This window comes from Lepisma saccharinum, chromosome 4 (assembly GCF_977018435.1).
Source record: "Lepisma saccharinum chromosome 4, izLepSacc3.1, whole genome shotgun sequence".
NCBI lineage: Eukaryota > Metazoa > Arthropoda > Insecta > Zygentoma > Lepismatidae > Lepisma > Lepisma saccharinum.
Window position 1 is genome coordinate 31,470,753 of NC_139232.1, and position 27,627 is coordinate 31,498,379.

General features: G+C 36.9%; 1 protein-coding gene across 2 annotated transcripts; it reads right to left on the reverse strand.

Annotated features, from left to right (window-relative positions):
* Positions 1–219: 219 nt before the first annotated feature.
* Positions 220–27,627, reverse strand: LOC145987125 (uncharacterized). 2 transcript variants are annotated; one of them, XM_083121615.1, is made up of 2 exons: positions 27,113–27,627; positions 220–512 (listed from the first exon to the last, which is right to left on the reverse strand). In XM_083121615.1, the coding sequence occupies exons 1-2, from the start codon at positions 27,485–27,487 to the stop codon at positions 351–353; spliced, it is 537 nt and encodes a 178-aa protein (XP_082977741.1). In that variant the 5' UTR covers positions 27,488–27,627; the 3' UTR covers positions 220–350. The 2 variants fall into 2 exon arrangements, with proteins under 2 accessions (XP_082977741.1, XP_082977740.1); XM_083121614.1 differs by lacking the exon at positions 220–512 and adding an exon at positions 21,806–22,830.

Sequence of the window (27,627 nt, forward strand, 5' to 3'; positions counted from 1 at the left end):
CCCTCTTGTTTTATTTATATCCCCAACTTACAAACGACTTTTTAAATTTGTGCGAGATTTAGCACCATTATGCTTGGGTTGGCTTCACTGAATACGTGCCAGCAAGACACAGGTCCTGCAAGAGGAGGGGCTCCAGTGTTGTCGGGTATGAATGGTTGACTGCAAAGGAAATTTGAGCCGGTGGTGCTTCAAGGAGGTTTTTTCCAGGAACAGGGAATTCTGAAGCAAAAATCTAACAGGAAGGGGAAAAAGGGGAAACCTAAAAATGAGCGGGATACGGGAAAACTAGATACACAGTGCTAAATTCTTGTTGAATCCTTAATATTGCCAGTTTGAAACAATTTCCTCTCTCACGTTAACATCGATTTCCATGTTGGTGGATCCTTATTGAATCTTTCTCGAAATTTGGCACTCAGTGTGTCCATGATGTCACTCGTATTTTTGCACTTATGTACCCACATACTTGTCACAATACGCTCTTCAAGTGTAAATGGGCTTAAATCGACCATTATCTGTAAAAAAAAAAAATAAATAATAATAACATTTTACGTACATGCATAATTGAATAACATAACATAACATAATAACATATGGATGGGACCCTGCTATGTTGTTGAAAATGTCTCACAGAATATGGCATAGCATAATATTATGCGCAAAAGCACATGGAAAAGTCTATACACTACATACATAAGATATATGAATAGGTACGGACTTACGGGCCACCCTGTATAAGTTACAGATTCTCATGTGCACTGAATAACGAATTGGATTGACTTTTCTATGACAAAAACACAAGATTAAACTTAGATTATTTAACATTTTTGTTAAACTTTCAAATACATGTGAGAGTGTTGTTGACACCAACTCCTACGACATTATGAATGGGTTTAATTCAACCTGCTGACATTTTATAAGTATTTTTCCAGCGCTTGTATCAATGCATTCCACTTCTTGCATCTGGCCTTGCATTGTTGAAAACACTCATCACTATACGCCATGAATGAGCATATATCAGAGCTCTATGCTATTTGTAACCTGTTGGATTCCACTCTCAAAAAACAGACTGAAACAATAATCTCTATCTGCTCTTTTTTCACCGTTGACTGCAAAACATGAAACTTCTGTTTCTTGGGCAGAGTTTCTTTGTTCTTGTTTTACAACATTCTTCCTCCCTCACATATCCACCTGGAACTTGTCGTCAAATACATTCTCTCTTTCTTTATACTAAGCAAAGGCAGTTAGCTCATTGTTGCAATGCAACATTTTGTTTACCCTTACAGTTTTGCTATTAGCTTTCCCATCCCCTTCCTTTTCTGCCCTTTCCTTGTTTGGATTTCTATACCATGTTCGAAATAGCATGATGTGAGAGAGATATTATTGAAATTTCCCTTTCTAAAAAAAAAAACCTCTCAATTTGCAATGATGTGCGGGTTGTTCTTGACTCCATCACACAGCAAGGAATGGAAAGATTACAACACTACATGACAAAGAAGGAAGTCAGTGCATGTGCATGCCTGTAGGTAGAGGCAACACGTTTTCGGAACATCTCTGAGGTGTTCCTATGTGCAAGTTAAAAGCGAGTCGCACAGAAACCGAATCAGCTGGGGAGGGAATTGCAACACGTGACTGTTGGCGGATGTTTACAATTCTCGAGGAGCGTTGCAAGTGAATAAAGAAATGGTGGGTAACAATGACCCAATGCAGAATTGCACAACAACAAAAGCTCACTACCAAAAACAATACAATAAGCTTACCTTATGTGTTGTAAATACTGCAAATACGATTAAATGAAGGAACCAATGATTTATTCCAGGTATTCGATGCCATCCAGTTCGGAATCTGAATCTGACATTTCGCAACAAGAATCTTCTGCACTCGAGAATGACTCGTCCACACTGCTGCTACTGTTGCCAACACTGAAAGCAAGATGCTCTATTTCTGGTTCCAGCAAACCCTCCGTCCGAATGTATTGTTCCTCAGTTTTTCTAACATTGCTGCAACATGATTCCCATTCCTCCTCTCCAATTACAGAAAACGCAAAGGACAGTGTGGACATGTTCATTCATCATTTCATCTAAAATGTAAGATTTCATCTTCGGTTTGTGCAGTTTTATAAGGCTGTAAAGTTCAGGCTTGAACATATCGTCTGTAAATTATATATTGTTTTTTAATAGCCACTCTTGCATTTCCTTTTTCCTGGTGTTAGACGAAGGGCATCTTTCTTTCTGAATATTATGGTAGGATGCATTGTCGATTACAAAGATGAAATTTGGTGGAAAATTTGGAATGACCATTTCTCTTATCGACCGCATGTAATTGCTGTGATTCATCTCCGTGTGGTAGTCTCCAGTTTTCTGATTTGATTTAAATATTAGAAGGGTGTTAGGGATGAACCCCTTGTCGCTGCCTGCATTGACAATAATGAGACATTGCCCTTTGGATATTGCACATTTCAGGCCCTCAAGACTATCGTCGCACCATTTTAGTGGTTGTGTGGCAACTATGGATGTATGTCTCATCAGAATTTATACCTAGGTAATAGGACGACCTTCCCGACGATATCTACTGATGGCCCGTAAATGAGCAATCCTTGCATTCCGAATGTCATTCCTCTCAATAAGCACACCTCTATTAGTTTCCACTTTCTTCCACATAAACCCAAGTTTTTTGAAGATCTTCAATAAACTGGTTGCCTGCCCTTTATATCCGATGGTTTTCCTTAATTTTACAAGCACAGATTTTACTGTTAGGACTTACCTGTCTGCAGTGTAAAATTCATTAATTGTTCTCTGAACAACGCACATGTCAAAATCATCTATATCTGTACACGGCCGCGGACGATTTTTATTTCTACAGGGCATGCTGTATGATTATGATGATCCAGCATGAACAGCCTAACTTTCCTTCTTAATTGATTTTACAGTACTTAAAGCACAAACATGGTCAATAACTTTTTTAAGAGGCAACTTCGAATCATTTTTGTCAGCCTCTTCTTGCATGAATTGCAAGACATTTGTGACAACTTCACGTGTTTGTCCCCTAAGCATTCTACGGTAAACTTTAGAATGAACAGGAGACATATTTTATGTGAGGAACACACTACAAAATCACACTTCTATACACTCAGGAACAAGCTCCAGCCTAGCACCAGATCCTCACACCTCGGTATCACTTTCACAAATGATTTCTGAGCATGTCGTTCTGCGCAACCTGCTACTCTTTAAAGTAATCCAGCAGCTTGCCTTTCTGATTAACACAAGGAGGAAAACCATTTTCGGCTCACTGACTAGTGAAGCGACAGAACCCAAGAGCTGTTCCGAAAATGCATTGCCTCTACTATATCTCAATTCTTTGTGCAAAGCGAGCTCGAAAGCCTACTGTTCCAAGCCATAAGAGCGAGCCTTTCTGGTTTCTCTATTTGCCATTGGAAGCAGTGCCATGGACCTTATTAGAAATGTTAATGTAAGGAAGTAAATGGAAGGTGATGTGGCCCAGGAACACTTGTCTCGAAGAAAGGACTTTCAATGAATAAATATAATTGCATTGCACACTTATTTGGGTGTGCAGTGCATGTGTGAGTGTGCAAATAGGCAGCAGCTCCTACTGCTTCAGTTAAATCAGAATGGACCCTATATTTCTACAACCTGGTATAAGACAGTAGAGGACCTCTGCAAGAATGTAGTATGGCAATGGTGAATGTTTGTCGACAGCAATATACACATTTTACACAGGGTGCACTGTCCTACTTCTCAGAGGGAAAGAAGGAGTAGTTCATTATGCTTCCATCATGTGTCATTATCACGAAGATTCATGTTTTGCCTGCGATGAGGTCCTGTGTTTAGGGAAGCAGTAGCTTTGAATTATATTTTCTTTGAATGTGCTGAGATGCATTGAGAAATAAAATGGCTGTAGTAGCTAACTACATATTCACAAAGACACCATTTGCTCGGTTTTTGTATTGTTTTAATCTTCAAATTGTGAAGCAAGGTAGGCACCAGTCATTCCTTCCAGAACTTAAAAGTGACAACAAAGAAAAAATACCAAAATGAAAGAATGGTGTTCATTTTCATGTATTCAAGGTAAGAATTTAATTCTATGTTATTATTTTATACTCGCATATTGCCCTATCTAAACAGGCTACTATTTTTAATAAATAAGCGAATTTATGATTCACCACCATCAAAATAGTGAAGGTTGTCAAATCAGTGGGAACAATCATGGCATCGTTTTTTTGAATCCTCCATCAATCGACAGTACTATGATCTTCTAGAATAACTAGATACAAATATTCATGCAAGAAGACCAGTATATAAAAAAAAATCATCATGCATCAGGACAATGCAAGCTTGTACAAGTGTTTTGTGACAAATTGAAATATGATTTGCTGACACACCCCCATTATTTATTTCCCTGACCTCGCAGCCTCAGACTTCCATATCCAAGCAACATGGGAGGACTATTTTTGCAAGCCTTGAGGAATCTGCATTTCGTGCTGGTGTCATGGTGTTGGGATGAAGTTCATTGTTCTCACAAAAGACTATGTAGAAAAATAAAACCAAATTCAACAGATAACTATGTTTTTCTTTGTCATATTTAGAACTTTTCAAATGGCCCTCGTATCACAATATCACATCATTTCAAAACCACAAAAGGTGAACAGGGAAGGGTCATCCCCAGATTTTTTTTTCTTCCAATTCAAACATTACAGTATGGTGAAATGGATCAGGTTTTGAACTCAGCACATGCTACTGGCAACAGGGAAATATGATAAAATGATGTGTAGCTATTTTCTTACATGCATGCAAGTCTGAGAAACTCTTCAAGGTTGGTAAGGATTACAGCCATCAGTCATGAATATATATTTCACTTGAAATGCTAGTATGGGTAGTAAGTTACAGCTTGAAGACTTTGTGTAATGAAGTAATTCCTGATTTGATTTGAGAGAACTTTTCTTCGAAAAGAAGAAAGTTTGAAGACTACAACTTACCTACATCTTTCAGTCGACGATTTGAGCTTACAATTGTGCAAAAAACAACTGTCAACTGGATGAATAATTCACGTATCAAAGAATTGAAGACTTTTGCCTATAATAAGACAGACTATACGAGGTCTGACAATTAAGTTCATGAACTCGCCACCGTTTAGTGCTGAAGGCAGCACTATACAAGCAGCTCTGTAAGATTTTAGATTTTGTAACCTTGGTATTTCAGTGTCTCACAGCAGTGTTTGTGTTGACACATGGCAGATTTGTGCTGAGTGGCGTGCATTGTTGCTTGTGTGTGTGCGTTCTCGTGAAAATGGCTGAGCTGGAATTAGAGAAATGAACAAAACATCAAATTTCTGGTGAAACTGGGAAAGAGTGGGAGTGGAATACGGGAAATGTTAGTGCAGGTGTACAGTACGAATGCCATGAAGAAAACAGCAGTGTACAAATGGATTTAACTGTTTTCTGAGGGAACAAGTGACTGATGAAGAAAGGTAGGATGGCAAGTGGACGAAAACATTGCCAAAATTCGTCAAGTTGTGTGATATCCGAGGGATTGTTCACTATGAATTTGTACCACCAGGACAATTAGTTAACCAAGTGTACTATTTGGGAGTGATGCAAAGGTTGCATGCTAATACGATAGCAGCTCTGAAAGCCATTCCAGAAACAGAGTTCGAAGGGTGGAGTAGAAGCTGGCATCGGTGTATAGCTTCCCAAGGTGATTACTTTGAAGATGACCACAGTGCTATTCATAAGGTATGTAGCATATTTTCTAGGATAAGTTTGTGAAGTTAATTGTCAGACCTCGTATGCATGTGTGTTATGTAATTTTTAATTTTCAACATTACAAAGAAATATTTGTCAGAAATTAAGATATACTTCCCTCACACATACAATCGCTAGTAGCCAATCCTGAAGTACTTACCTTCACTCATCCCTAGTATTGGGTTGTACTGAATATGTGGAGCTCTATAATTCCACATCATCCCATGTGCCTTCATGGCATGTGTGCACACACACAGGGGTGCCTTTGCCTTACTGGTGAATTTAAAGTTTAGTTCTGTATTGATTGAGAATACAAATTGTAGGTCAGTGAAAGGGATAACAAAAAATACAAGTAACCTATCTATTAATATATCAAATGAATGCAAAACAAAAATGCAGAGAAAAATAAAAACTGACAAAAAATGCAAAGTAAGATTTTCACGCAAAGGTGAAGACTAATACAAGAACATTGTAATGAATTATCAGCAGTATATATGTACTGTAATGAATCTGTTGGATTCTAGAAGGAAGGTTTGTACACTTGATACCTTGTTCAATGTTACATGTGCATGTACTCATATATTTTCTATTCTAATTGTTATGCTCTGGAGTGAACGAATGTATGAGGAACACCTACACAATTCAACATCTAGTGGAAATTCATCCAACATTTGTCTGTAAAATTGCAATATCAAACCATAAGCAATTAATGCTTGTGTGTGATAGGGAAGTTTCTTTTTAAATGAATGCTTCAGCTGGAAGTGATGGAATGATAGTTCACAGAAAAAGTTCTTCTGATTTCAGCAGTTCACAGAAAAAAATCTTCCTCATTTCAGCAACATCTCTACTGAAATAATTCTTGAAGCTTTCCTGGCGGCGAACGATGAAGGGGTTTTCTCGGGATATCAACTGGTTGATAACCCAAGATAATATCTTCAATATCTCTACTGTTTCTTATCTGTTTGTACACAAACCTACACTCTGCAAAGTAGTCACAATGTATAAACAACTTCATCTACTTCAGCCATGCCAAACTCGCGGCTCACAGAATCCCTCAGTGCGGTCCACCATAGTACTACATGCATGCAGGACTATCTACACATATATATTTCTATATATTTGTCCCTGTTTTTCTTTTCTCATGAAAAAAGCTTCGACTCATCGGAACTTCTCCAGATTCACCTATTTTCCTCAACAGGAATATTCTTGCATGGGTGATAATTAAACCTATGATATTTAGGTTCCAAAATGTGTGTTTTTAGGTTACTAAAATAGGTTGTAAAAATCATAAATTAGACTGAAAAAATCTTGAAGTAGGTTCCAAAAAAACTTAAAATGGTTCAAAATTACTGAAACATTCTCATTGGGTACAATTGTTAAAAAATTTACAAAGGAACTGTACAAAATTGTAATATGTATGTATGTATGTTGAAGAATGAATTACGTATGTATAATTTACTGCACAATACCAGGGTGGCTACTCCCCCACCAGAAAGATATATTGAAGTTGATAAGGTAAATTTGAGTTTGAAATTACATGGGTTGGAAAATTTAATAGTGGCAACACTGCTGTATATACGCCATAAAATGGAACCAGTTCTTTTCACTTATACCACATGTTAGTTTGATACCTAAGCTACCTCCCAGTAAACAGACTCTTCCTTCTAACACTACTAGGTAGTGCATGCACAGTGACGAGAGGAATAGAGTATAATTGAAGTTGGCAGTCTAAAGTTGTGTAGTCAGACTCAGCACCCCACTAATGTGAAAGTTCTGGTGATTCTTGCCATACCTCCAGGACAGACCATCAATGTGCAGTATTACCACAGACAAGTTAATTTTCTAACTTATTAACTTGTCTGTGGTATTACCATTCATCTGGAACATAACCTGCCACCTGCATTGTGAAAGAAGAAGAATCACTTTCTGCTGAATCCTCCCGTCATTTTCCAGGACAATGCTCGGATGCATGTAGCGCAACCTGTGGCTGATTTGTTAGCTCGATGCTCTACCATCCCCCATACTTTCCACACTTAAGCCCCTGTGACTTTGATTTGATTCCTAAAGTGCAGGAACCACTTCCTGGCATTCAATTCCAAATTTTTCCACACATTCTTCAGGCAATAGACAGCTCCATTCGAACCGGCACTGTTACAGAAATACTACGACTTCCACGTTCCTGGCAATAGTTGTACGCAATGGCTGTAAAAGTCTCTCTTTCGTATAATTTGTAAGTTAATATTTGCCACTATTAAATTTCCATCCCATGTACTATACAACTAAGAATATTTTGCAAATAACAAAATCATCTTTCAACAGAATCATATTCAGTGGTGCAAATTTGAATGCTGAAACATTACTTCGTACAGTGTGAATACCACAAAGCACCGAATTAATGTGAGTCAGCAAAAAAGCACGTATGAGAAGTTTGTACTTTGTACTGTGCAGGTAACATTACTACCAGACATTTTGTTGTTTTAGAAAAACATGATAAGACGATAGTTATTAAATTTTTTCGTCACCAAACAGAGCAAATATCTGTCTGATATAAAAATAGTGTAAAACCTTGAAAAATGTATAAAGATCTAAAACAAAGTTTGATTTAGGCACATAAACTTCAAATATATTCTAATAAGCAAAATAGGTTATTTTAGACATTTTAAAACTTCTTAAATTGTGTTACTTAATTAAACGCTGACATAACCTGTTACATTTATTTACCTGCAAAGTAAAAAGATAGGTTAAAAACCTAAAATCTGAGGGAAAGTGATAACTAGGGGGCGGATTTATATGAACTAAAAAAAGGCAAAATATGCATGTAAATATGCACTACAAATTTTCAAAACAACCTATTTTAAGGTTCTGTACACCTTGCATGCAAAGTAAATATATCAGTAACTCACTGGCCGCAATTATAGAAATGAAAGTGTGATATTGCACTATTTAGGATCACCAAAAAATACTAATTTACAAATGATTTTAGTTTCATGTAACAAAATGATTATATTACATGCATTCCTAACTGAAAATATTGCAATTATAATAATATGTGTATCTTGTTGGAAAAACTATGCTTTCTTTACATTAATCAATATCTCATTCAATACACTAGACGTTATTTATCGATGTTTTCGGGTAGCAGACTCTTGCGATTGTCACAAAGTCAAGTCATGGTATTTTGAAAACGTCTTTTCATTTTACAAGATGTCACTTCACAGTATTTGTTCGTTCCATTTCTTGTGTTGTTATCCTGATGTAAAATGGATTTTTTTGTATCCAGGATTTTCAAATAAATAAATAAAAATTTCAGTTGTGGAATATCCAGGCAAATCCTGGACAGGTTCCTCCTGAAGAAAATCACCCAAAAATCATGTTTAATCCTCACCAGTATGTTGTTTAAATATTTAGCTGCAATCCATCAACAGACATAATTGCAAAAAGTTATTGCATTTATATTATGTCTAATTTAAGAGTAAAATATGCTCATAGTGCATATTTTCATCATCTGACCATCAATCCCTTTGATTCTACTTTCTTCTTATTTTGTACTCAAATAACAGAATGATTCTTCACTAGGTTATACAGCAGCATTGTTCACAAAAATTAATATAAGTTTATAAAAATGGCAGTGTCCAGACAAATATTTTGTTACCAAGAATGTAACCTCTGTTTGAGCATGGTAAATTTGCATTTCTGCAAATTTTCATTTAAGCTGCCAAAAGCTACTCTAAATACCTGAAATGTATTACATGGCTAGAGAATACTTGACAATAAATAACTCCGCCAGCAGTGGTAAATGCATCGTTGCCTTCTACTCACTGTTGGAGCAATATGCTGTTACTTCTCTCCTTAGGCATTTATCATCACTTCTGCAGTGCACAAACACACTCACAGATTTATCAAGATGTCACATTAACAGATAATCCTCTAATAATGCGACCCCACTGTTGTCTCTGGAATTTGGAAATGTGACTCACATCTCCGAAAGGTCGTTGGTTGATGAAAGGATGGGTTTTTTCTATCTTCACAACCAGACCACCTGCAACGTTATTAGATGAATGTCCTTGACCCAACTAGTGCCCATGACCAGATCAAGTAGGCTATTTTTTTAAAGCTGACACAAAGAATGGCGAAAATGAAGCAGACAAACTTGAAAGAATCAATTACATGAAAATTACTCCCAATATATGCAAATAATATGCACGATAAGCTAAAATATGCACTAATGTCCCACCCAAATATGCATTTTACATGCACTTTAAAACTTTACCAGAGTAATCCACATCAAGTGAAATGGATAAATCCGTTCAGAGCACATGAATTTTCCTTAAGGGAAAAAACATGAAAATATGCAAAAATCTGGCCCCTAGTTATAACTATGCAAGCTGACTGACAGGTTAGTTCTGTAGTTCAAAAATATCATACTGGCTGAGAAAGAGTGGCGTGAATGTTTCTGTTGCCAATGAGTTAGTTTCTTCATTGTGAAGGGTTTGCCTTGAAGGAAAGTCAGTGTCTGGGAAAGATTCAGACAACTGTGTCATTGCCTGAGCCCTGTGGGAATAAGAATAGAACTGTAGCGGACTGTAGAATTTTTCAAGTTAAATGGGATTGTCTATTTTTTGTTCTGAAGTGAATAGTGGAGAGCATGGAAATTTTGCACCTTGATAAAGTGAATTTGTGACATTTCTTTGTCATGAAATAGAGCTGCCATCATCCTAGGTGGAGTGGATAGCACACCGAGCTTTGATGCCAAGGGTCTGGATTTCAAATACTGGCTTGGGCATGGGTGTTCCTTGTGTACATCGCTTCATTATATCATCACAATTAGCCCGAAGTGGAAGAAAAGCGATGCTAAATAACAAAAATCGAAACAAAATCAAAGATAAAAATAAAAAATACAGATGTGGATACAATTGATAACTTAGCAGGCCATATTTTCGAACAACTGAAAGTGAAAATTGCTGGTGTTCCATTTTTGCTCACAATATATAAAAATACGGACTGTGGGATAGCTCAGTTGGCTGCATTCATTCGAGGATGCAATTCTTCTCAGTGTGACAAAAGAATTGCTTGACATGATTCCTCTCTGTGACACCCAACAGGAGAAGAAATTTTCAAGCAAATAAAGGTAAAAAAAAGGTAAAGTGTTCCCCTGTGCATAGCACCACGCCATGAAGGCGTATAGGGGGTGTGGGGGTAACGCCCCACACTTTCTTGATCCGGTCGTGAGTGAGGGTGATGTGATCAGCATCACGCCCCTGACCACCTTTACCCCCCAGGGTTTCCCCCAGGTACCCATGTTATTCGACGCTGGGTAGGCGCCGGGGCCGCTTCCACCATTAGAAAAGTTCCCGGATTTGAACCGGCCGGGGATCGAACCCGGGACCTTGAGCATGGTAGTCAGACGCGTTACCGACTGAGCCACCGCGGCCACAAGCAAATAGAGGTTATTTTGCAAAGGAAACAGTCTTCCTATATTCAACTTGATAATATATATATATTTTATAAATAAAAATTATCAGTTATCATATCAATAATTTTAGTTTGTCAGGAATACCAGTCTGTGAACCCAATTTAAGCCAATACTTGTCCAAAGTAAAAATACTACTTGATGAATTTGAAAACAGTTTCAATACTTCAAAGAGTGTGAAGGGAAACTTTCTTGTTAATTGCTCCCTTTTCTTTTGAAGCTGTGTGTGCAAGTCCCAACCTTCAAATGGAACTTATTGAATTACAATGCGACTCAGTATTAATTATCACGAGGTGGTCCTAGATCTCCCAGAGCAGTATCCTGGAATAAGCCATTTTGCTGCTGGAATTTTAGTGATGTTTGGCGGTTGAACAGTTCTCCATTATGAAGATTAATAAAACAGCCCAACGATCTAGAATGACTGACAAACATTTGTTGCCTGCATTAAGAGTTCCCTGCTCAAAAAAAAGAAAATACAGATATTGAGAAGCTACTTTCTTAAAAAAGGTGACAAATATCTGGAAAATAAAAATAGAATTGTGCATAAACGGTTCCTTGCCAAAATGTTTGCACAATTGTAACTAATTTACTTTATTTTATATAAATAAAAATAAAACATAAGGATTATAATTAAAATATTTTTCATTACAACACCCACGCATAATCATTCAATTCTAAGCAAGGAGTTACATAAAAGGGGATGAGGAGGAATTCGCCCTCTGGTTTCCTAATTTGACTCTTAAATGTAAATTTCTGTGCACCTGGCAAACCCTGCCATTCCAACACAGCTGACGGAACTTGTTATGAAATGCGAAGAGAATTCAGGGTAGCCAGAGGCAGCCTACAATTCCCTCAGTCAGTTATCTGATTTTCTGTATCGAGTAAAGTGAAAATGTTAAGTATTGAAAAATATCTCAATGGATGAGGCTTTATAATGCAGAAAACAAAGTGTAAATATCTCTTACGGTTTTCATGATATAATTTTTTCAAGTTTGGGTTGGGCAACTTTTGAAACACACTGTATAATAATGAAAATAAAAGAAAGTGTTCACAACTTCCGACTATGGGGGAGGGGGGGCAGGAAACGTCCAGTCAGGCACGTATCCAGAGGGGAGGCTTAGGGGGCTCGAGCCCCCCCCCCCCGAAAGTTTTAGGTTTACACTAGATACAATGAGATTTTTGGTTTCTTGTGGTGTGAAATAAAATAATGTGACAATAATTTAAGGAAATAAATAATTATCGAGGCAAGACGGAGAATGTTCAGTAACCATGTTATTTATAATAGCACGTATCCAAGATGGAGCACAGGGGGCTCGACCCTCTCCCCAGGAAATTTTTCAGTTTACGTTAGATAAAATTAGGTTTTTGGCTTCTTGAATAATGTGAAAATAATGTAAGGAGAGAAATAATTATCGAGGCAAGACGGAGCATGTTTACACCCCTGTTATTGTTAATAGCACGCATCCAAGGTGGGGATGAAGTGGCTCGAGCCCCTCTCAGGAATTTTTTTCAATTTACACTAGATAAAATTAGATTTTTGGCGTCTTGAATAATGTAGGGTTTATAAATTTATAAATCTGAGAGAAATAATTATCGAGACAAGACGAAGAGCGTTGTATAACCTTATTATTGTCAATAGCATGTATCCAAGGTGGAAATCCGGAGGCTCGAGCCCCCCTTCAGGAATTTTTTCTGTTTACACTAGATAAAATTAGGATTTTGGCTTCTTGAATAATGTGATGATAATTTGGGAGAAATAATTATCGAGACAAGATGGAGAATGTTATATAACCCTGTTATTGTTAATAGCACGTATCCAAGGTGGGGTTGAGGTTACTTATATTTTACACTAGATAAAATTAGGTTTTTGGCTTTTTGAATAATGTGACGATGATTTAAGGAGATAGAAAATTATCGAGGCAAGATGGAGAATGTTCTATAACCCTGTTGTTGATAATATTGCACGTAAACTTTTCTTACGCTTTCGGTGTTGTCGCAGCGCACTTGAGCACTATGTAGAGACTTGTCAGCATTTGGAAGCTGCACAACAAAGGTAGCACCACACGTAGGGCGATTCATTCTAATTTCTAATCTCTGGAAGGCGGGAGAGGGTACGTTCTTGAATGAGAGAAGGAGTCAACTACTGGCAATATTAACGAATCGTTTTATCTGTGGAACGTTCTACAATATAACGAGGATATAAATACGCGGATTCAATTTTTCGGTTGATCTGTACAAAGAATCGGTTAATGAGATTTCAGAGGTAAGACAATTCATACAGTCGATTGGTGATCATATCAGTCAGCGTTCTCTGGTTGCTTTATAAGATATATAGTGATTCGAAAATGAAGACATTGACGACAGCAGAACTTCCGGGGCCTCAGAGTAGTGCTAGCTCGGTTCGAGGGCAGAAGAGATCAAGGCCTCTCTCTCTCTAAAGTGAATATTTCAGCAGTACCGGATATTGGAGTGCTTTATTAAAACAGAAATAAGCTGCATAGATCAACTGAAAATCAAAGTTTTGAGTGATGATTTAGTTTTGCCAGAACTAAATTTCGTATATGCAGTCCGAGAATTTCATGGTAAAAAACAACTTTTGTTTAAGTCTACTGGGTTCGAAACACATTCAAACACTTAACTACCATAAAGAGACAGTCGAAAATTTTATGAATGTCGAGAAGAGAAAGGAAGACTATGTAGACATTTTAGGCGGAAATTGCAGGCTCTACCAGGACCCAAATCAGGGCTCTACCAACTGAGCCACCTAGCCATCCTTGACTTCAACCGATTTTTCGTTAAAATGTCTACATAGTACATGTCCTGTGTATATCAAATCGTAAGGTGTTGCCTGTATAGTGAACAAGCACAGCAAATATCGGAGAGAGAAGAAAACTGAGGTGCATTCCCACCGGTTGATGAGAATATTTTTCTGTGGTCAACAAGAGCTACTACTTCGAGGTGACAATGACAGTGGCCTAATAAGGGAGATTTCACACCGTGTCACCTGAGGATTTCACAAGTCGAAATTACGTTTATACGGCCTTTTGTGTCGCTACGGTGTGAAACGTTGCTGTTGATTGGCCCATTCCAATTGACATGTATTGCGTGTCCCTTCAGTCTGAAACCTTCCTAAGTCTTGAAAATCCAAGTCACAAGAATAGAAAATTAGGGCCTTGTTAAGGTTAGGCGTGTAGGCAGGCAGACGACAGCACCCTAAACGATCATATCCAAACCTGCAGGTGCGACGCCAAGGGTCCCGGGTTCAACTCCCGGTCGGGCTTGGTTGTTTGTGATGTCCATTCATCAATTACATCATTTCATCACTCATCCCCATATTCGCAAATTAGCCAAGAGGCACAAAACGCGAAGTAAAATTAACTAAATCAATCAATCAATCAATCAACCAAACCTGCAGGAAGAACGCATCTTACTTCAATCTCCAATACGGAATGATAAAAACTTCTGGTGAGTTGATTTTAAAAAAATGTGTCCGAGATAAAGAGAGGCGTGCCCAGGATTTTCGGAAGGGAGAGGGGATACGCATACTATTTTTCGTGGTCAGTCCTGATTTTGCCATTTTTTTCCTGTCTTTGACGTTCCTCTTTTTTTTTTTTTTTTAAAAAAAAAAAAGGAATACTGGGTCAAATGGGGTTATGACCTCACCAACCCTCCCTTGGGCACGTCACTGGAGATAAATGAGTAAGCATTTGATCATACTGAGAAACGAAACATTAGATGTGTTGGGAACGGAAGGGTTTTCACTGTGCATTAATTGTTTCGTGATCCACCTGTATTTGAGTAGACTTCCTTTGTTTCGTGTCGATATATGACAAGACAGCGGAAGCTGTGACAGGCATTTTTGAACACTTGTGAGTGCTAAGGCCTGAATCTGAACAATTTGGTGGGTTTTGGCTTTTATACGAGCTGCAAACATGGGAGGACAAGACAAGTTAGTGGTGTTCAGGTTCGAATCAGAGAGAAATACTCGAGAACTGTCTGCGTCCAGTTCGCAACCCACAGTTTGAATCTCGCGTTGTCGAATGGATTGTCCATCCCGTGCATGTGTAACAGCGTCGTAAAAACTCTCAAAGACACCATAGATGTTTTTATGCCAGATGAGAAGAAATGGACAAACCGAGATGGTTCCGGCACATAATGTTAATGCATGGAAACAGAGGAGTCGAGTGGTAAAAAATGTTCCGATTTCACGTTCTGATTAAAATGACAGCCTTAGAGTGGCGACGATTTAAGGGATAGTTGCTCCCCATTTTTTATTTTCTTGCCTCAACATTATGGCCTCTAAATGTTAAGCCTTGTCTGCCAAGAGAAAGTAAACTTTCCTTGCACTGCCCTTCCCCCCCCCCCCCCTTTTTGGAACCCAATTGCCACCACTGGTCTTGAACATACAATTGTGAGGTTCTTACTATACCCCTTAAAAAAAGTGGTGTTAAGCCCCCCCCCCGAAAGGAATTCCTGGATACGTGCCTGCGTCCAGTCCAAATTTCAAATTTGGAGGATTTGCATTACATGTCCTCAGAGTGGTCTTACTGTGCTTCCCTGCAAATTTAGTCCATCCATCTTCAATAGGAGCAATGCTAGAAGACATTTTCAATTTTTTTCTGTAAGGTGGCAACACTGTTCTCCTTATATGTTTGTTATTCATTTATAAGAGGTACAACATACAAATTGCACCTCTGCTAAAAGCTCATCTTTCAAAAATAATAAAACTGACTTCTTCATCTCTCTATGACAAATAGGTATGAAGCAATTTTTTTTCTTTTTTACATTGTAGCAAGTTTGAAAAGTTCCTGTCTGAAGAGGCTACAGTCCACTAAAGGTTAAAGAATGCCTATTGATTAGCAAGAAACTTTCACAGCTAAAATATAAAATTAATTAAATTTCAAATTTTAATTTGTCATAGTTTCTAATAGATACATGATACAACAATCATGAATATATGAGGGCGAGTCAACTGAAAATGTTCATTAACTTTTGCTATTTGTTATCTTACAGATTTTAACATGTATGATTGTACCTGTTCAACACAGGCTACTTGTGGATCTCTGCATATTTTCAAGTGCTGACGAAGTACCTGGAAATTTTAACATGGCACTTTGATTTTGAAATCTCTCTCTCTCTCTCTCTCTCTCTCTCTCTCTCTCTCTCTCTCTATATATATATATATATATATATATATATATATATATATATATATATATATTTATTTTAGTATTTCAAGTTTGCTTGTGGATATTGTCATTACTTTCCTTTTAATAATGCCTAATAAAAAAAATACCTTCTCATTAAAAGGATGAAAAGATGCTAACGATGAACTGGGGGAATGCGGTCTAAAACAGGTGCCAGGACCACAGTACTGAAGCCAAAACTTATTTAATAAATAAATAAGTAAATAAATACATACATGCATAAAATCAATAATGTCCATTTTAAGGTATTGGCCCTTTGCTTCCTTTTTTAGGCTCTCGTTAGGTCTAATAAGATAAATAGACTGCCAGTGCTTCTTGAAATGTAAATTAGCCCTCAAACCAAAAAGGGTTGGCCACTGCTGCTGTAGAATGTACTGCATAGTTATTCACCCTGTTACCATTAGAGCCACGTATATAGAGTTCTGTAGGAAGGCCATTCCGGTGCAAGTATTAATTACTATTAATCCGATCTTGTATTTAGATGTTTAAGTTCACATTTCAAAATGTGTAGCTTTATCTTAGATGGATTCATGGGTTTCTTCGACGTGAAAAAATAAATAAATAAAATGTTTAATCCTTAACTACCATGGGCCTCTCTCAGGCCGTACTGGATTTATCTTTCACTTTATTTCTCGGATCCATCTAACCACAAGTGATCAGTTAGGGTGTTAGCTACATGATGTCAATATCGCAAGGTCTTGCCCTTGTTTATCCAAATCTCATTGAATTCTACAGAGCATTTCCTGACATTCGCTATGAGACTGGGCAGCAAGCAGGCCAGCATCAGAGATTGTCTTTCCTGGTGAAAGGGTCCGTGACAGTCACATGTTTGTCTGTTTTTTCGCACTCCCTGCCTTCGTTGTCTTTCCCTTTCTGTTGACATTGCAGACTGACGCCAGTATAAACCTCCCTCGGAAGTTGTGTGTTATGTCGTGTGTGTGTGTTGAAGATTGTGGCTTAATATGGCAACACAAAAGTTTACATTACAACAAAGGATTTATCTTGTCGAGTGTTACTTCTGAAAGAGGAATGGTGGAGAAGTGTTTTGCAACAAAATTTCCTGGTGTTCCCGTTCCACATAGGACCACTATATTAAACATCGTAAAAAAGTTTAGAGTAACAGTGTCAGTTCTGAATAAAAGTGGAAAGAAAAACCCACGTGTACTTACTGAGAAAAAACTCTATGAGATAGGACTAAGGTTAGAACAGTCTCCTTGGAAATCTATCCGCCGCCTCTCACAAGAAACGGGTGTTTCAAAAACCACAGCATTTAGAGCTGCTAAAATTCTTAAACTTAAGCCCTACAGAGTGACAATAGTGCATGAATTACAGCAGAGATAATGCGAGTCGTGTGAATTTTTGTAACTGGGTTTTACAAAGTGTTGCCGATGGCGTTGTGGATCCTAAATTTATTATTTTCACTAACATGGCCATGTTATAATGCATAAAATAGATACTGGTGTACAGAAAATCCTCATCTCATTCATGAAACTCCTTTACATGATGAGAAGGTTGGCGTATGGTGCACTATAACTGCGCATAGGATCATAGGCCCTATATTTTTATACAATACAATCAATGATGACAGATACAGAACACAAATACTCACCCCATTTTTTGAACAGTTAACCGATATTGAGTGTTAGTGTGTTTATTTCCAGCAGGATTCAGCAACTGCCCATACATCAGACAAAACATTGAATTTGATAAAGGCAATTTTCGAGGGCAGGGTTATTAATAGAGGATTAGGCCCTCTAGGTCGCCCGATTTGTCAGCCTGCGATTTTTACTTATGGGGAAATCTAAAAATTAAGTATACAAAGACAATCTGCACACCATCCGTGAGTTAAAAGACAGTATTGTACGAGAAATTGGGAGAATTACAGTAGACGAACTTGCACGTGTAAATGCCAATTTCCTTCGGAGATGCCAGGAATGTGTTGCAGCAGAGGGACATCATTTTCAACACCTTCTGTAGTCAAGGTTAGTACACAATATGAAAACTGTAATTTTAATAGCCGACTTTAGCAACTGTCGAGGACCCTGTTCACTGGGAAATACAAGCGCTGATGCCGGGTTGCTTGCCGCCGAGTCTCGTAGCGAATGTCAGGGAATGCTCTGTATTATGGACAAGTACCATCGTAGTTAAGTGCCTTTTTTGTTATGCTCTGTTTCAAATGGTTCACAAATCATTATCAATTAAAACAAAAAAGAGCCATTGTTGAAATTCTTGCTGATTTTCTTTCTCTTTGCACAAATTACATTACATCTTTTTTCCTTCTTAATTAAACAATAATAATTTAAGACTGCTTTAGAATATTCTTCAATAACCAAGTCAAGTCATGTGAAATGATTGAATGATTTGCTATATTTTACTTCACTTTTTGTGCCACTTTGGCTAATTTGCGAAGATGGGGATGAGTGATGAATGGATACTCTCAAACATCCATGCCCAGGCCATGAGTCGAACCCGGGACCTCATGTGAAATGAGTCAGAAATTGAAAATAGGAATGCAGCTAGTGCACAGTTTAAAATTAAAACAGTGGTTTGACAGACCCCTCCATAGTAGTGGTGTTATTATTAGGGCTTGGAAGTTGATGAAAAATCATCTATTTTCCTAAGCCTTCAGAGCCATTATTTTGAAATTCGAACAAAGTGATTATTTGATTGGCTACATTTTTTTATATGTTGAAGTAGGTCATGAGAAATGAATATTGTGCAATTTTGAGACCATGAAAAAATTTTTCCTTCCCTGTAGAAAATGTCAAAGTTCAAGGTCAGACCACCCATCATTTTTCATGAAAAGTGAAACATGGGTAAGTTCGGAGTGCTGCATCTTTGGAAATCAACAAACATCCCAAACTTTTGTTTTGATAAACTGTTAATATAAGACTGGTTGCTTATATACATTCAATTCTTTTGATGGGGCATTGTTGCTCTCCATTGTTATGTGGCAACAAAGAGGGTCCAAAATACAGTTTTTTCCAGTTTTCGGCCCTTAATATCTTGGATAAGCAACACTATACCAAAGATTTGTTTACTGGGCATTGAAGCTCCCTATTAGGACAAGCTACCTGATATAGCACATTACTGGGATATTGATGCTATTAGAATACTAAATACTAGAATACTAAAAAATTGCGAAATCTGCATCTTTAGAATTAGGCCTATCTCAAAACAGCATCAAGGTAAAAATACACTAAGTATGCCAACTTGTAGGTGAATATATGTACAGGAAATGAAAAAAAACTTTGGGGTCTCATCCCATTTTCGAGAAAATAATTTTTAAAATTTTAGGAAATGTCAATGTAAATTATCACACTTCCTCTCCTATCAGAAAGTGGAACAGACCTTTCTCCTACTTTTCTTTGTTTAAAATGGAACAGCCCATGTCTTGACAAATTATGGGACAGTTTTCGTCTTTCTTTCTTTGGAAGATAGCATAGTGGTAAAACCAAAACCAAAAACAATGCTAAACCTGATATCAGACCGTTTCTCTAAGTTAGAACAAGAAAATATTGTTTTTATTTTGCATTTCTTGGACTATTTTGGCTTTAAGGTCATTTTTTTTAATTTTTTGAAGACTAAAGCATTTTTTTGGTTTAAATTTCATCAACTTCCGTGCCCCATTTGTAATTAACATCCATAGTAGAGTTGGCAAGGTATATGAAAGTGGGTGACATTGACTTCTCCGTGCAGAGAGAGGAAGATACATTTCCACTCACTGTTCAGGGTTCTCGCCAACTCTTACAAAATAAGAAACAACGGCATGGATTCAAATAATTGTAAATTGCATATTATTGCAGCAACAGTCAACACCCTTCCTGCACGAGTGTTGCCAGAAAGCTTTAGAGGATTGTATTGTGTTGTAAATTAAATGTATAGGATTCTCAAATTAAGTGCAAAATTAAAATACCTTATTGAGCATTATTGTGTAGATAAGTTCTGTCGCGAGCTGATTTTTATTAAACATAACTTCCAGTGCGAAAGTTACCAAAAAAAATCCAAATTTCAAAGTTGTGTAACATTTACAGCAATATGTTATTTGGTTACTGAAAAAATGAGAGAAGAACTTGATTCATTCTTTTACAGCACAGAAAATACAACTCTCCGTATGCCGCAGACACCATGTGCAGCCAAGTAGCACTCCCAATAACAAAGCAACTGCCTGACTCACAAAGTAAACTGAAAATAAACTTAAATTAAAATGCAATTTTCCTACATAATGCTCATTCTGTACCGCTGTCACCCTTGCCACTTGAATCAAGTTCTTCGGAATTTGTGTCGTGCAGATTTATAATGATCAGCTCTATGGCATTGCCTCTCACTCCTCTCCATTAAAAATTTCCTTCAGTCATTGACTTTTCTAAACCCCATGTTCTTCAAAATTTTTAACACTGACCACATACTGCCTGCAAACCCGACAGCCTCTTTCAATTTCATTGCGGTAGGAATTTCATCATTTGCCTACGTATGAAATATAATATTATGCAACACCCCTTTATTAAAACTGTCCCAAGTGAATAACATCCATTCGCCGATTATGATTACCAGGCGAGTGAAAACCACTGACCCTGTATCACGAAAAGACACATCCTTCGCAATAGTCTGAATATTGCGGACCCTGTATCACAAAAAGACACATCCTTCGCAATAGTCTGAATATTGCGAAGACCTACCTTGCATGCAGTCGCTGCATGCTCCTGACATTTAGCAACACTACTAGACACTTTCTACAATACAAGAATCAGTTTGGAAGAACTAATAAACTTTAGACCATATTATGCACTTGTCTGTGTAGCACACGACGCTTATAGGTTTTTCTAGTCAAACAATCACAAAGAAAACAAGGCCATTAATGAACCCATTCTTACTGCTGGGAGAACAAAAGAAGACACGACTCATGTTGGACACGGTAGTTTGTACCTTCTGCAATTGCTACTGTGCACAGAGGATTGTTCAAGGTCACCTTTCATACGGCTCTTCGATTATAGTTAAGGGTTAAAAAATACTGGTTCGAAAAAAGGGGGCGGTGTCCAAATTATTTGTAGTTTTGTCTACCTCTGCAGTAAGTCAACAATTGTCTTTAAACATATCTAAAAAAAACTGGCGCTACAATTTGTAATTTGGTGGACCAAAACACATATTCCATACTAGTTTACCAAGATATAAACTATTGTAATTGGCATATTTATCAAGAATCTGTAACCACTAAAATTTCCACTTGACAGTTTATGATTATTACCCAATGGATTACACAGTAAAAGCTCTGTTTGTTTACAAATATCTTAACTTATATTGCACATGTTTTCAATACACACCTAACTCCAGAGATGGGTGTTTAAAGGACAAATGACAAGTTTTCAGTATGAATAATATTCACCATTTAATCTATTACTTCAATTGATTTTCATGCTCTCTGTACATTTAATTCATTCATGTATACATCTTAATGTCCACTATTTAAATTTTACTTTAAAAATGCATTTCATGAGAATTCATCAATATCTCGCTGAGAGGATTATTAATAAATATTCATTATTTATCTACATTTACAGCAGCGTACCAAAATAAAATATGTTCATTCATACATGAAAACATGTAATGATCCGAGTATTATTACTTGAATTTGAATGAGTTTGTTCTCAACTAATCATGCCATATTTACATAACACAAAAAGTCTGTCCTTGATTGTCGTCACAATAATTTAAAATAACTTGTATTATATAAACACAATTTCTTTGCTTGCAAAGTTTCATTAATGATGCCATTATTGACGGCATGTCAATTATTAGTTCTCAGGAAATGATGTCACTGTAATGATAACATCTGCATTCAAATCAATGAAGAGAAACTAAAAACAGTTTTTGTCTTTACAACTATGCACACAGATTTTGTATGCATATTGGGAGTTTCAAAATGATCTGAAATAGCATTTTGAGCTTCAATACATATCAACAGATATATAAAACTTAGAGCTCTTACCAATGGATACAAATATCCACACGGAATTTATCAGGAGAAATAAACTAAAAAAGTACTACCATGAATGAAACAATCGATATGACTGAAAAGAATAATTGCACACCAACACACACACTACACCACAGCACTATGAAAGGCTTTCACTTGATGACCCTCCGCTATCTTGCTCTTGTGAATGAATTGGGGAATTGGATGTGGCCTCATCTGAATCGCTAAGGGAATTTGATGAACCCCCCAGTATAGATATTTGAGTAGCATTACTTGACACTTCCGAACTACTACTATCACTTTTGTTTAATTGAAATGAATATGCCTGCTCTTCTAGCTTTGCCCATGGATCTTCTACCATTGAATGGCGATAGTAGAGGGAAATATCAGGTTCACGGTTATGATTTGCAAAACCACCTCTTTTCTGTAAACAAATGAATGACATGTATGAAATTAACAAGAAATATCTGACAATTTCAACCAAATTTGGTTATGTATTACTATTGTTAATAATGTAAAAACAGTAGCTGTAATGTTAAACTAATATGCACTCATCAGTCTACATAACTGTCATTGCATCAAGCTGTAAATCTTTACATGCACTTAGGTACATCAGAGTGATATACTAAATAACTATTACTGAACTTTTTTTAGATTAAGATAGCAATTGACTGCACAAAGACTATAGAACATGATTTGAAGTTGCAAGAACCAAAGATGCTTCAAGAATTGCTAATATATACATATATGATATTTAATTAATTTGTTACCTTACATGCTTCATTGCTATATTTCTAGTGATATAAAAAGTGACATAAAATAACTCGAATACAGAAATTTTACAATTCTGTAGGTCTTATTTCATATTATGAATTATAGAAACTTTATCGTTAGGTCAACGAAAAATTGAACTTGCAGGAAATGAACTTGCATATGTTAATTCAACAAGACATGAAGATGAACTTTACATAAATAAAAATTGGAAAACAAAGTGAAATTATTGGAAGTTCTCCAAATTCTGGAAGAAAGGTAAATGCGTAGTTCCCCATACATGTACCACAGTATCATGAGATGTGGGAGCAAGGCCCCACACATAACCAATCTTGACCATTTTGGAGTTTATGTCATCGACACCATGCTCTGACCACCTTTACCGGCCAGGGTTGCTCCCAGGTACCCACTGATTTGAGGCTGGGTGAGCCCCAGAGCCACTTTGTGCGGGGGACAAGGGTGGAAAAAGTCCAATCTTAGATCACCCAGCCCAGGAAGTTGTAGATGTAATTTAAGAAAAACTAAAAAAGAATTGCATACTTCCAAAAAGAATACAATGATTTGGGAATATAAAAATAAATGAACACACAAACTTATATATACATACAAAAACAGAAAGATATGTGACTGACTGAAAATTGTAATTAAAGAAGCTTTTATGCTGATATGTGAATGTATTTTTAACTCCTTTTTCGAGACATAAAAATTCTCTACGACACAAACAATAACAAGAAAATTCAGTAATATTTTCTGATAATGATGAATGGGAGAAAGAAAAACACTTGGGAGTGCCAACTTGATCAGCTCTTAATACCAAGTTCTGGCCTATACAAGCAAGTTTACAAGCATTGTATTGTATTGTGTTGAATTAATGTAGTTTAATCTGAGTATTAGTCAAAACTTTGTAAAATAATTGCATGCACCAATATAGAGTGTAAATTAAAAACAAAAGGGCCCAAGTACCGCTTGTTTCATTGTGATTTCATCATGTTACGTATGTAATTTTTTACATGGTTCGATATCGATTTACGTCTGTTGACACATACTGAAGTTTTTTTTTTTACTGATTACTTACTGCATGTTTTCAGGACACTGTTATTTCACTTCCACATATTTCTACATAATTCTTGTTGCCAAAATGTTGGAGGATTTTGTTCAATACAGGCTTTCGTAGTTAGGTTAGGAGGGTCAGGTTTAGTTCACTTAGGGCACCAATTCCCTTGCGGTTTCATCATGCTACAAATGCAATTTTAACATGGTTCGATTTATATTTACTCCTGTTAACACAAACTGCAGAGTTTTAGCGATTACATAAGATTTTCTTCAATATATGCTTTAGTAGTTAGGTTAGGCAGGCCAGGTTTGGTTCTCTTAGTCCCTAAATGCTTTCTACTAAGGTTCAGATTTACTTCTACATTAATTCCAACTAGTCTATGATACTTACAGTCGCTAGTCAACGAAAAATAACTACCATTGTTCATGGGAAACAGGCATCCTTGCGTAAGGTAATTTTTGTTTTTTTCAACATAAATAACATTTTTCGAAAACGAATGCTCATTACTAGGCCTCGGATAATTATGCATTTTGCATAAGCATATTTACGGATTTTTTTTACTAAAAATGCATATTTCATATGCACGTGAATATTTGTATGAAAATAAGCTGATGATGTGCATATTTTTGTATCCACAACCAACACCGAGCATATACTGTATTTATTTTTCTTCTCGCTCCTCTTCTCTTTATCTTTTCTCTGTCTTTCTTCTTTCAACAACTTCAAACAAGCATCAAAATTATAGAAGACGTTAAAGAGGTCCTCACCCAGGTTGAAGATCTTGTGTATGTACAGAAATTGGATGCAGTAGGTGAAAACAAACAGTGGGTTTGCAACAATGGTGAAAGTTTGCAAAATTCTGCATACACATGGACAACATGTGGAAGGGTGTTTTTTGAATATACAGAAGGAGTTTCAAGTTCCGAAAATTTGAGACATCATGTTGTTATCAAATGCAATCATGATCTTGATCTGTAATGTAATCATTTAACGCAGAACCATATTAATTGAAAAAAAATCTGTGTAGCAAATGAGCATTCAGAATAATGTATATTCATTGCCTGGCATGTAATCTTTCATTGTTTTTTATATATAGCATTTATATAAATAAAACGGGTTTTTAAAGTGCATATCTAACACTTTTTAGTGCATAACTATCCGAGCCCTACTCATTACATCAAAGAAGGTCAATTTTCATGTGGCAATGATTGCCAATATTAATAGTCTTCCTGCTAGGAGTGTATGAAAAAAAATCATAACACAATCAAAACAGTTACCCAAATTTAGGTACTACTTCCGTATAGTGGAAACACCTAGAAATCATTTCTTTGGCACTTTTTACATTGCTAACGTACAATTCTACATTGCGGGACATTTCTTTATGTGTTTTTCTGCGAAAATCTCTCTGTGACACGCTATTGCTGCTGCCGCCATTTGCTTTCTGCACGAGAGCACAATGTTCGGTGTGTTAGATGATGTAAACCCCGTAGTCAGTATTTCAAACCATGCCTTTTTTATCACTATAATATGAGATGCCGTAGAATTTGTAATTCAACACGGAATCTTGAAGAAAGAAGAGGAATGCAAAAAATGTGGAAGTGCATGAAAACTGCACATTGGACAAGATGGGAAGTGGATGTACATCTGTACGATGCGAGTCCAGGGATGTGGAAAGTTAAAATTCAAAAGAATTCCGTGTATTTTCTTTCATCGAGAAAAACCGATGTTGTCCGTATATGCTAAATTGAACGAAGTGAGTGCTAATGGAACCTAACCTAACCTTGTAGGCATACCTCGTCCCCGTGATGGTTTGTGGGGCTAACGTCAATGGTTTGCGAGGTACAAGGCCATACTTGAAACGAGCATCCTCAGAGTATGGTCTTGGAGTGCAGTCTTCAAGTTGTGGACTGGAAGTGAAAGTCTTTCAAATTGCACTTCGACGACAGCGCCAAGTACGATCAGTAGATAAAACTTCGTACTCGTTGTTTTCCACACATTATAAACACTTGTGTTTCACCATAGAAATCACATAGCATTTTCACATGTTCGTACACATACATTTCTACACATTATAAGAACTTCAAAACAACTTGCTGGCCCATAACGTATATTTAACCCGTGTTGCTGGCTTTCTTCCTCCGTGATTTTAAACAAATGAACGAGTGTGGAAATCACGTGACCTAGTCAGCTCCCCTCTGTACTGCAAGCAGTGCACTTGCGTACTTCTGTTCTTGGCACTTTTGAACTGTACTAGGTGACATCACTTCCGCTAAGACCATACTTCAAGTCCGTACTTTGTACCTTTCGGACAGAGCCTCTACTTCAAATCTATTTTTCGGTGAACAAGGTTGCAACACTGTTTGCACACTCCAAATCGACAAAACACTCGCACAACGTGCGGTGAACCGGTACGCTATCGCCATATTGTGTGTGGAAATAAGGAAAAACAGTAAGTATTCGTTAACGTAAGAAATAGACATTATTTTCGTAAGAAATTCATTATTTCACCTAAAGCAATGTTCCACAATACAAAATAGTACGTTAGCAATGTAAAAAAGTGCGAAATAAATTATTTATAGGTGTCTCACCTATACGAAAGTAGTACCGTAGTTTCTTCTGTAAAAAAAAGAAGAAATCAGTTTCCACTATATGAAAGTGCCACCCAAATTTGTGCATTGTTAGGTGGCAGAAAGTAACTTTAAAAAACTCGGTCACCATACTCGTACGTTGCTGCTATCTGATGAGTAAGGATATAGGAATGGGATAGAAAAATTAATACCGCCCAAGAAAAGCAGATTGTAACCAGAAAACCTGTTGAGTACTTGAATATAGACATGAATATAATTCGTAGTTTTAAATATTAACATCATTTTAAACTTACCTGATATTTAAACGGTCTTTGTTGTCGAGGAATACATTGGTATGGGCTAAATCCTCTGCTGCCATACCCGCCTATATTTCTGTTATTTCCTGTAGACGGACGCCCGTATTGTTTACCCCAGTTATTGCTTCGATTTCTGTTGCCACTGTCACCCGGTGTACTTGATCCAAGTGGAATAAAATCAAGTCCTGTTACATTCTGTTTGATTTCCCTTGTTACCACACCATCCCTCATGTCTGTTGCAGATCCCGATCCATGGCTAGGGTAATGGTTCCTAGGCTTCAGGAAGTTTGGTGTGCGATCCTTACTCGATTTACCATATTTGCGTGAAGCAATATCTTGTAATGAATTATATAAAATAGGACTTCTATCCATTTCAGAATAGATTAATTAAGATTGAAAATTACAGTACAATAATAATTAATACACCAAATCTAACACTATCAAATATAAATCAAAGAGCACAAATTGTGTGTCTATACAAAACAAATAAAAGTACACACAGACACACACAG